The sequence below is a fragment of the Oryx dammah genome, unplaced genomic scaffold, assembly GCF_014754425.2.
Source record: "Oryx dammah isolate SB20612 unplaced genomic scaffold, SCBI_Odam_1.1 HiC_scaffold_19, whole genome shotgun sequence".
Taxonomy (NCBI): domain Eukaryota; kingdom Metazoa; phylum Chordata; class Mammalia; order Artiodactyla; family Bovidae; genus Oryx; species Oryx dammah.
Window position 1 is genome coordinate 75410138 of NW_024070203.1, and position 12007 is coordinate 75422144.

At 46.5% G+C, this 12007-nt stretch overlaps 1 protein-coding gene across 5 annotated transcripts in view; it reads left to right on the forward strand.

Moving 5' to 3' along the window:
- The window catches only part of SNX31 (sorting nexin 31), an 81609-nt gene that overhangs the window by 34313 nt on the left and 35289 nt on the right, over positions 1 to 12007 (forward strand). For 4 of the 5 annotated variants that reach the window (XM_040260974.1, XM_040260975.1, XM_040260977.1 and 1 more), the window contains exons 5-8: positions 136 to 246; positions 4953 to 5043; positions 6847 to 6934; positions 10758 to 10827. In XM_040260974.1, coding sequence (XP_040116908.1) covers positions 136 to 246; positions 4953 to 5043; positions 6847 to 6934; positions 10758 to 10827 — 360 coding nt within the window. The remainder of the gene's footprint in view (positions 1 to 135; positions 247 to 4952; positions 5044 to 6846; positions 6935 to 10757; positions 10828 to 12007) is intronic. The other variant, XM_040260978.1, reaches the window with a different exon arrangement.

Here is a 12007-nt window from a genome sequence, read left to right on the forward strand (position 1 = left end):
CCACCTCACCCCCTTAAACCAATCCCCTCAGTCTCTGCACTCGGCACACACTGTGTGCCCTGAGGGCCCAGAGAGGGAGCCGACTGCCCCCCACAGAAGGGTGCCGAAGCTTATTGTGCTTCCTTCTACTTACAGGACACATTCAGCATCGCCACCAAGAAAGCGTCTCTGGATATATTTCTGCCTGATGGAAGGAGCATTAAAGTCGAAATTCTAACATCAGATACTGCCGAAAGAGTCCTGGAGGTAAATTCAATTTAAGTTCCATCCCCAGACCTGAATTTAGGAATCATTCTGTTTGAAGGCAGGGACAGTTACCTTCTGGAAGCTTCCTGCCTGTCATTTTATTCTGGATGACTCGTTTGTAGAGACAAGAGACTGATGGAGAAATTATCTGAGCGACTGATGGAGGACTCTCAGCTACAACCAATCTCTGGGATCTCTTCGGTTCTCCCCACTGCCCATGGGCTGGTGTTGGTTCCCTGGAACTCAGCCAGGGATGTGCCTCCTGCAAAAACTCAAAGTCCTTTATTATGGGATGTCCATGGTTGGGAGCAGGATGGAGGATGGAGCCCAGATGAGCCTATCCAGGGAGACTGATGTCAGGTTCTGGCAGAGATTGACAGTGGGGTTATCAAAGCCAGAAAGACTGCTCTCTTCTCTGATGCAGGGAAAACCCCTGAAACCAATGCCCAGCATTTCTAATCATGGGTCCACAGGGCCAGCCCCGTGTTCCACTCAGTTCTCTAAGGACCCAGAGGATGGGACCCAGAAAGCATTCTTCCTTCTCCAGATGCAGCCATAACTAACCTGGCCCCTGTGGTCTCTCCTCCCTCAACTGGGCTGTGGAGAGGCCTCCCGGGTTGGCTCCCAGGTCCCTCTCCTATGGAGGGTTTTAATTTGTCAACTTAAATAGGAAGGTAAAATCAGGCATCTCAAGATTGTCAAGAAGATGCATGTAATCGGGAAATAGCAGAGGAATTGGCAATTGGGGACATACAAACTGGAGAGGTTGCTGGCGTGTCCGCTGAGGGCTTGGAAGAGACTGTATTTCCAGGCTGGGAACGTAAAGAGGGAGAGTTCAGTTAAAGACTGCTGAAACCAAAACAAACAGAGACCGGATTTGAAAATTCCCTGAGTAGACAGAACCAGTCCAGTCACACAAACAAAGCTCCATTCCACTTGTTTCATGAGACCAGCCTGACCTGGGTCATATCATGTTTGGATCTCTGGAAACCATGAGCAAAATTTCCCAAGGTTAATGTGAGGCAACCCTGGACCAGCTCCCTAGCATTTAAAAATAATTCCAATATTATCAGTTTTCTGTGAATCAAGCATTTGTGAGAAATCAGCCTCTCAGTCCTTAGGGCTTGTCTTTTTGAGGGCACACTTGTGGGGTTTTCCATTTTATATCCTCCAGTTGCATTTTAGATTGCAGTGCTTTCACCAATTCTAACCTTCCAGAGAAACATTCAATGGAGAATAAGAAGTTATGAACAGGAGGGGGTCAGAAAGTTTCTAGGACCTTTCCAAGGACGGGAATTCCCTGTGCTGAAGTCCTGGTGTCTGCTGGCTTCTGAGCTGGTGCTCCCTGCTGGGCTCCCAGACCTTGAGCCTGCCTTGCCCTGAGACCCTGGGTGGTGCTTCCTGTTGCATCCTGGCTCCCCTTCCCAGCTTGGAGATTTGAGCTCACCTGCCCCCGTTTGTTTGCACCCTCAGATTAGGAAATACCCCTTCTCTAGGTCTTGCTCTGCTCAAGAATGATAATTTTATAACTTTCTTCCTAACTGAAGTCACCACATACAGCCTTTTCTTGGCTGCTGGATTGTGACCCGTTTGCAAGGTATCAGCAGCCACCTAGCTGCTGAAGCCATTTGTTGAGAAGTTACTATGGTTCCTCCTCCACCTCCTCCTTAGCCCCCCAAATCCTACTTCCACTACATCCCATCTCTCTGCTATTCATTCACCCTCCCTGTTTCCTCCTTTCCATCCCCATGCCCCTAGCAACCCCCCAAACTAGTTTCCCTGCTTCCAGTCTGGCTCCTCTGTACTGATTACTAGAATGATCTTTCTAAAATGCATCAAGGGCTCTTGATGTTGAACACTTGAGGGGTTTTATACCGAGAGACCCCAGAACACAAATCACAGGTCCCTAAATTGCCCTCCCAGGACGAACAAAGTGGGAGACAGACACACAACAGAAGAAGACAGTGATAGTTGGCGTAGGGAACACAGACTCAGAGAAAGACAGGGATGTAGCTGCAGGTGTAAGCTAATTTGCAGGTGGTTGGACCTGTAGAGACCCGGAGAGCAGCCACCCTGCCTGAAGACACCATTATTGACATGTTTTTCACACACTGGGCTCACTGGCCAAATTAGACATAACTGCAGCTGGAGTCGGCTGCTGCTGGGAATATGGGGTCTCCTATCTTCTGGGGTTACGTCAAGTCCCAGGTTCAAATTACAGAGCTGCCCCGTCCTAGCTGTTTGAGTCTGGGTGAGTTATTTAATTTTTTGAGTTGATGTCTAAGTAATTATAGGAATAGCTTGTGATCCGTCAGCAGTGGCGGTTACCGTTCTTCCTCAGTGTTGGTATTGGTACTGATATTAGGGGGAGTGCTGAATAAATATTGAGTAGGGCAGGAAGTCTGGAGGGCTTCCCTTGTAGCTCAGATGGTAAACAGTCTGTCTGCAATGCCAGAGACCTGGGTTCACTTCCTGGGTCGGGAAGATCCCCTGGAGAAGGAAATGGCTACCCACTCCAGTATTCTTGCCTGGAAAATCCCGTGGACAGAGGAGCCTGGCACGCTACAGTCCACGGGGTCGCAAGAGTCGGACACGACTGAGCGACTAAGCACACACACAGGGCAGTAAGCCTGGGGTTCCACGACGCCACCTGTCTTGGCCAGTTTCCCTTTGTAACTAATAGCATAAGTTGAATGAGGTACTTTAACCTCAGAAAAATGAACTTCCTTTCTTCCATCACATGGCTGGTGAGAAATTCAAACCCACGGAGTGGACATCCTTGGCACTGGAAGTAAAACAAAGTAAAGGAGTTTCCCTGAAAGGTAAAGCGAACACTTGTGCTGTGTTGTGCTTAGTCACTCGGTCACGTCTGACTCTTTGCGACCCCACAGACAGAGGAGCCTGCCAGGCGATTCTCCAGGTAAGAATACTGGAGTCGGTTGCCACGCCCTCCTCCAGGGGATCTTCCCAACCCAGGGATCAAACCCAGGTCTCCCACATTGCACGCAGATTCTTTACCATCTGAGCCACCAGAGAAGTCCAAAAGCAAACACTTGGCCAGGCACTGGTGTGAATTCTCTTCCAGGGAAATTCCATAGCTGGTATAAAATGAAATTTGCATTTTGTAATTAAAAAGTATCATCCGTATCTTTTCAAGCATACTTGTTACCACTCCCACTTCACCACTCTCATTTCACTTCTCCAGCTATCCTGCTGGGTTCTTTTAAGGACCAGCAACAAAGTAAAATCTCTTTTTTTATTTTGTATGCATTTGTGCTAATGTAGTTGTACTAGTGGTATTTGAGTTTTGAAGCATCATTAACTTTTGCTAAGAAGGAAATACTATGGTGTCTCTTTTTGTGTTGATTTCTCCTCTTGAAAGAAGGTGTTTATCTATGTCTTTATAAACTGTAGGAAGCATCTCTGTCCTCTTTCTTCTCACTCCACTATCTTCCTTGGCATGTAAGCTTGCTGTTTTCACTGAATGAGTCAGAGAAGAGAGGAATCTAATTTGAGTGGATGTGGGTCATATTTACTTTAGGAAAGGATGACTTTGCAATCTATTACTACTGGTACACACTCAGCCCCACACACAGAGGTGCCCTGTGGTTTGGTTTGGACTTTTTGTTTGTTTGCTTATTTTTGCAAGGGCCTAGGGAAAAGAGTAAGGTAGAAAGAAGGAAATTGGGGATAAACAATGAGTAAAAGCTGTGAAAAGTTCCCAAGCTCATCTTTATTTTCAGAGCTATATTAAGAACACTCACTCATACCATCCACCTCTTTAGACTGTCTCTTAAGGTAATTTACATACCTCAGACAGGAAAAGTACCACTTTGAGTCTAGGATTTATACAACTGCCACCTTGAGAACTTGGAGCCCTGGTTAAAAGGTCAGCTCATGAACAGAGCTATATAGGAGGACCCTCACATGTTGCAGAGGTAGTCCAGCGAATTCAGACTAGGTGTGCAAAGAAATTACCCAGGAATCCCCCCTTAAAGAGGGGTGGGCTGGCTAAGTGGAGAGGGAAAGGGCCAATGGAATAGGAATGTTCCTGGTGAGGGAGGGTGAATGGACGTGAAATGTTACAAGGATAGGGCCTCATGACCAGTGGATACAAATGAAATCATCTGTGTTGAAATGAAAACTGTTTGAGGTAAAGATCAAAGAGGAATATGAAATGAAGGCAGCCTGTGCCCAGGATCAGCGGTTTCACTGAGCAAAAGCCACATGAGTTAGACTTGACCATCACAGCAGACAGCAGAGAGAAGGAAGCCTGGGGTATCACAGGTGGACATTATCCTGTATACTTTCATATGCCAGCCAAGTGGTGGGGAACATCCCTTTTCCCAGGATCTGGTAATCCAGCCCCTGGGGCAGGCAAGTTGGACAAATGATCGTGGTGAATGGCTACTGCCCCCAGGGGACAATAAAGACCAAAACCATCTGGGAAGACACGCCCGCATGTGAGATGGGACAAACCAGTCTCATCTGGGACCAGTTCATGTCCACTGCAGGGGGACCAATTTTTATTTTCTTTACTGTAATTTTTTTTTTTTTAATTTCTAAATTTTCTAAAATGAGTTTGAACCATTTTTAGATTCGGGAAAGAGTTCTCTTAGTGTCTACTGCCCCCTTAAAGCTCTTTTTTATTGGCATTTACAGGTGGCCAATCCTAACTTTTCCCTTTTTCTTGTCTTTGGTTAAAGGTGGTGTCACACAACATTGGACTGTGTCAGGAGCTGCTGGGCTACTTCGGCCTATTTCTCATTCAGTTTTGCAAAGAGGGCAGGCTGTCTGGTAAGAAGGACAGAAGGAGGTGCAGGCAGCCTGAGATGGTGTGGGCTGATGTGGGCAAGCGCTCAGCCAGGAGACAAAGGATTGCCACTGAGGGGCCGGTTACACTCCCCTCAAGAGGAGCTCCCCAGTATGCGGTCCCTACTATGACTCTTGGCTCCTGGACTGGACATCTGTGTGGGGGGTTGAGGTTGTGCCTTTGGGCTTCCCTGGTGGCTCAGACGGTAGAGAATCTGCCTGCAGTGCAGGGGACCTGGGTTTGATTCCTGGGTCAGGAAGATCCCCTGGAGAAGGCAATGGCAACCCACTCTAGTATTCTTGCCTGGAGAATCCCATGGACAGAGGAGTCTGATGGGCTCCAGTCCATGGTGTCGCAGAGAGCTGGACATGACTGAAGGACTAACACTTTCACTTTCACTGTGCCTTGGAGCTGGGGGTGAGCCGGGGGTGAGCAGCTCCAGAGAGGCAGTGCAGTCAGGAGCAAGACGTCAGTTCTTTCCAGTAACTACACTTCTTCTGGGAGCTCTTGACCCCAGTCCTGCTGTCTAGGCGCGCCTTCATCTCTACCCTGGCTGCTGGCCACCAGCCATGCCACAGCCCCCTTGTGCTGGAGTGCTGGACTCTGGGCATCAGCAGATCCCATCAGACCAGCATGTCTCCTTGTTAAGGAATGTTTGCTTTAAAGTTTGGATGGTATAACTCAGTTCTTAGATCCTTTAAAACACTATACTTGCAGTGAGATAGTGACCGATGACATTATGTTTCATATCAGTCAGTTCAGGTGCTCAGTCTTTGCGACCCCATGGACTGCAGCATGCCAGGCTTCCCTGTCTGTCACCAACTCCCAGAGTTTACTCAAACTCACGGCCATCTCATCGGTGATGCCATCCAACCCTCTCGTCCTCTGTCATCCCCTCCTCCCGTCTTCAGTCTTTGCCAGCATCAGGGTCTTTTCCCAGACGTTTTGCTTTTCTTTGCAGTGCATTTTTAGAAATTACAAGTTGTTGTTGTTGTTGTGAAATGGTATGTTACCTCTGAGTAGTTTACATATGTTCCCAGGTGCTTTGGGGAGGTGATTTGGAGGTGGAAGTTAAGAAAACCTCTTAACTTGGCCACCAGGAGCTGTGGTATGCTGGTGAAGGCATTGGATCTGTGTGGACCTCAGTTTCTTCATCCATATCACAATGAAAATGTCTCCTACTCAAAGCACTGGTCCTTTTTTTTTTTTTAATACCTGTGAAGTTTTTTTTTTTTTAATTTATTTATTAGCTGCACTGAATCTTCGTTGCTGCACGGACTTTTCTCTAGTTCTGGCGAGCAGAGGCTACCCTGTAGCTGTGATGTACGGACTTACTGTGGTGGGGCCTCTTGTTGGTGAGCACAGGCTCCAGGGCAAGTGGGCTTCAGTAGCTGTGGCGGGAGAGCTCAGTAGTTGCAGTTCCCAGGCTCCTGAGCACAGGCTCAATAGTTGTAGCGCACAGGCTTAGTTGCTTTGTTTGCAGCATGTGGGATCTTCCTGGATCAGGATTCGAACCCGTGTGTCCTGCACTGGCAGGCAGATTCTTAACCACTGAGCCACCAGGGAAGCCCAAGGCACTGGTCTTTTATGAGGATCAAAGGGTACTCATTTTTTGAATGAATTTTAGAAAGTTAAAAATTGTATACAAATGCAAGAGAATATTATTAATGTGATTTTATTCCTTCCAATATTAATGCTCTATTTTATCACTTTAAAGCACTGTATGTAAACACTGTGTGTAAATATGTATGTACTTCAACCAGGAAGACTCTTTCTTCTTTCTCTAGTTGTGAAAAAATTGGCAGACTTTGAACTCCCATATGTTAGCCTTCGAAGTTCTGAAGTGGAAAACTGCAAGATTGGACTCAGGAAGTGGTGAGTAAGCATTTATTATGACAGAGTGTTTCGGGATATCTTAGCTTTGCTAATAAGAACTTGTCTGAATCTCACCACATCCGGCTTATGGTCTAACAGCTGGACAGAGCTCAGGGGCTTGGGGAAGGTCAAGAGGAAAGCAGTGAAGGAGGGTGGGGCGAGGAAATGAACCAGAATATTTGTCCTAAAGAATAGGCTGTTGAGGATGACTTTCACTGGCTCAGATTAAAAACCTGAAGGATATTATCATAAGGATGGCAACCATGAAGATTAGGCTAGGGGTAGGGGGAGTGGGGACTGAAGCAGGTAATGGCAAGGAATTGCAAGGGTTTGCTTTGGAATATATGACTGACGATTTAATTGAATGAGTTTATTGATGATTACAAGCAAGTCTGATTTATCTGTTGAACTGTGGTATTTTCTGAAGGCAAAGAGTGGACTCAGCCAATTTGCAGTGAACTTGAACTCTATGTATTCAGCTTATCTTCCTAATGGATTCCAATTATACATGTTTATTTACCAGAGCCAGACATATTTTCCTAGATTGAGAAGATGAAATCTAGGGGGAAAAAATCTGCTGTATTTTTGCAGAAAACACTTTTATTTCCCCCAGACACAAGGGATCCTATGGAGAACAAGTGAACAAAATAACATCGAGAAGCAGGACACTCTCCATTGGCATGGGGGGTGGATTAGTCTGTATTTCCCAGTGTATATCACTGTGGCTGTATTGGATTGCTTCTTTGGTTTACTCTCTCCTGTCCCAGTTATTTTGTAATCTGAACACAGAAGCTCTAAAGAAAGGCATTTGAAATCAAGGAATAGTAATAATCTTATCCTTGTGGTGCCTTGTTAGAGCTCCAGGCTGTGGCTTCAAATTTTGGAAAGGGATTCCCAGCAAGGCTAAAAGTTCATGTACTACTATTCTAAAGTATTCTGAGAAATAGTTGCAATATGTGACAGAGAGCCCTGAGAAGGCAAAAAGGATGCAGTTTTGTCTGAGATTAACAGGTGGCTAAGCACAGTTGTTCCTGGGATCTAAATATGTGTGTCTCGGGGTTTAGCTCAATAACTCTAGCCATGTTATTGAAGCTCTCTAAGTCTCAATTTCTTTATCTGTAAAATGAGAATATTAATGATAGAGTCTATCTCAGGAATAGATAGTGCGAGTTAAATGGAGTAATTCTATGTGCTCAATAAGTTTTGGTCATGTTTTTTATTGTTATAGTGATAATAATCATGATGAAAATGGTAATTAAAAAACAAACCCCCTGGATTAGACTGTTTTGTCCACGAACTCTCTAAGAGATGAGTATTCTGTCCCTCATCTTAAACTTGAATTAGAAATTGGGCTTTGCCTGTGTCTACATCAAATAGATAAATTCCAGATCATAAGTGCAAGATAAAATGTCTACCCCATCACCAGCCTGCATTTCAGATCCAGGCAGATTGCCTTTGCTCATGGGGACCGAGAGGAAAGGAGGGCCTACTTCAGCTCTTAGAGCTGAGGACGAGGTTACTGGAAGGGGCGAGTCTGGGGGTATGATCCTGCAGGTCCTGGCCCTCTGTCCTGAGGGAGCCCTCACTAGGTAGGAGCAGAGAGGCTAGGTCGACTACCACTCGCTGTGGAATCCCCAGCAGGTGAGGCCTGGCGATGAGACCAAGTCGAGTTTTAGGGATTTTTCTGTCAATTCCCTGATGCTTCTTGCCAAAGATGGTATAGTTCCTTCCAGACCAGAGGGTAGCCTGCCCTGGCCTCTCAGAGCTCCGGTCTAGGGTGAGTCTGGGGGCTCTCCATCTCTGGTGTAACAGTTGTTATCTCTGCCACAAAGGGCGCCTGGGGTGCAGGGATGAAATAGCTAAATGGAATATACATAGGAATGCTTCAGTTGCTTCTCCCCAGCCACTAGAATGAAGTTGATCTTCAAGCATCTGTATTTTCATCCTTTTCCTGGTCTATGACAATCCCATCATCTTCTCCCCCTCCTCTGCTGAGCTCTGTGATTCTGTGCACTCTGCTTTCAGACTGGTGATAGACCAACCCTGGCATACCCTCTCCTGACGGTTTCGGTCCAGTCTTGGCTGGCTACTGCATTCACATAGTATGTGTAACTTCACTTCATCCTGGCAATCCTGGATCTGCTAGACAAACATGAAGCTCTGCTATTTGCAAGTCCCTTTGCCAAGGTCCAGAGGGGCAAGGGGTCTGAATAGGAGCCAGCCCCTGGCCTCAGGGATCTTCATACCTGGTGTAATATCAGCTTGATCAGAGCAGAGATCAGGGTAAATTCAGGGAGCTGAGGAAGCCCAGGGGATGGGTTGCTAACACAGCCTTGGGGAGTAGGGGCCAGAAGAGGAGACACGAGGGTGAGGCTTGTGGGAGAGGTCGATAAGTCCAGGAAGAAGGCAGGTGAGGGGAGTGGTCTTTTGAATGGAGAGAGAAGAGAGAAGACAAGGTTGGAATGTATAGAGTGTGGGCCATGGGAGAGAGGTCAGAGATAGAATTGGGAATGAAAGCAGGATCTCCTATGAAGGGCCTTGGGAGTCAACAGGATAAATGCTCTCACCCCTGGGACTATGAGCATCTGAAAGGTTCCTTGGGAAAGACTACTCTGGTTCGAATGCGGAGCGTGGGACTAAGGGACACAACTAAGTGGAGCGTGGGACTGAGGGACACAACTGAGGCTGACTGTCTGGTGAGGAGGTCACCTGAGCAGCTCAGGCAAGAGGTGAGGGGGCCTGGGCATAGCACAGTGATACGGATGTGGGTACAGGGCAGATGGGTATGCCGGGATTTGCAGGTGGGAAGGGGACGTTGAGACTTGGGGCTTGATTTAAGTGGGATGTGGACCATTTCCCTAAAGCCTTGTTTTTTGTGCATGTCTACTCACAGAGGGTACTAAATAAGCTTACAATATGAGTCATATCCTAAGAATCAGGCAGGGTGTTTTCACAGGCTTCTGTTGTAACAGCTGCAAAATCCTTGTATCTCCAGGGTTGTGTTATTTTTATTCAGATGAAATCAACCTTAATTTTGTTGTTGTTCATTCTGTTTATAGTCAAGAATAAGTGAGTGTAAATATATTATGGCTGACTTTTATAATTTACCAAGAACAGAGATAATGAAACATTGAGCAGAACTGAGTATGTATCAACATTATTTGAGCACCTTAATATTCTGGGTCTTGTTTTCTTGCTTTAATTTACTAGTTATTTAAATGGTCTCATTTGTTTACCCATTTAGTGCATACCACTCTCTTTTTCCCCTCAAATAAAATATAAGTCGAGCATGGACTTTGCTCTGCCTACTGATGTGTTTCAGGGTTTGGAATATAATAGTTGCTCAATAAATATTGGTTAAATAAGCAGATGTTGGAGAAGGCAATGGCAACCCACTCCAGTACTCTTGCCTGGAAAATCCCATGAATGGAGGAGCCTGGTAGGCTGCAGTCCATGGGGTCGCTAAGAGTCGGACACGACTGAGCGACTTCACTTTCACTTTTCACTTTCATGCATTGGAGAAGGAAATGGCAACCCACTCCAGTGTTCTTGCCTGGAGAATCCCAGGGACGGGGGAGCCTGATGGGCTGCTGTCTCTGGGGTTGCACAGAGTCGGACACGACTGAAGTGACTTAGCAGCAGCAGCAGCATAAAGGCAATGGGAAACAGAAGAGGTCAGAGGTCAGAGTTCACCGGAAGACTAGGCAGGCAGAAGACTGGCTGTGGTTCAAGGCATTGAGGGCCACCAGATGAGAGAGCATGCCCACCCAGGTATGCCCGTCAACTGTGTCATTAATTAACTGAACACTCCTGAATCATACAGGTACCTGGATCCATCCCTCGACGCCAGGCTGATGGACTGCAGAACAGCTGTAGATCTGATCTACATGCAGGTGAGGGGAACCAAGGGCTATCAGAACACCGGATATTTAGGCCTTTTGAGTTTGAAACAGAGAATGTGTGTGTGGCAGTTCAGAATTCTATGGCGACACCTAGATGAGGCAAATTCCTATAAACTGAAACTAGAACAGAGGTTACCAGGGGCTGAGGTGGGGGGAGGAGTTATGGTTTAATGGGGATAGATGTTTTGCTCGGGATAATGAAAAAGCTTTAGGTATAAAGAGAGGTGATGGTTATATAACACCTGTCAGTGTTTCAGTGCCAGTGAATTGTACACCTCTAGATGGTTAAAATGTTATGCATATTTTAATCACAATAAATAAACAAATATTTTAAGAGAAGTAGGGTTTGAGGGAAAAGAATTCTACCCCCATTCTAACCATCTCTTCACACTGGCAGCTGACATTCCGTCATCTAGGCTAATTTAATAGCCAGGAAAGGACATCCCTGCTAATCTAAAGTCACAGAAAAACTGAAAGTGAAAGTCATTCAATCGTGTCTGACTCTTTGAGACCCCATGAACTATACAGTCCATGAAATTCTCCAGGCCGGAATACTGGAGTGGGTAGCCTTTTCCTTCTCCAGGGGATCTCCTCAACCCAGAGATAGAACCCAGTTCTCCTGTATTGCAGGTGGATTCTTTACCATTTGAACCACTGGGGAAGCCAATTTAAAGTCACACATGGTCCCTAAATCTCACTTTGGAATAATCTTTTTTTCCTAAACCAACAAGTAGCGTACCTGTCTCCAGGGCCAGCTTCGTAAGCAAGTGGCCTGTGAGGCTGCACTGCCCCTTCCCTCCGCACCCAGAAGGGCCCCAGGTTGTCTCACTCTCTGCTGTCACATCTTAAAATTCTTAAAGTTTTATAAAAGGACCCCACATTTTCGTTTTGTACTAAGTCCTGCAAATGATGTAGTTGGTCTTGCCTTACCCTTGCCCCTCAACCCCCAGAAAAGCACATTTAGAGTTTGGCCTCCTTTCTTTTCCCGACTCAGTGCGGTGAAGGTTTTGCTCATCTGTCCGGAGGTCAGCAGATGCTGCCCCTGTGATGTATTGCTGGCCACCCCCACCTCAGCCGCCCACCTCAGCCACTCACCTCAGCACCTCACCTCAGCCACTCACCTTAGCCCCCCACCTCAACACCCCACACCTCAGCCCCCTAACCTCAGCCC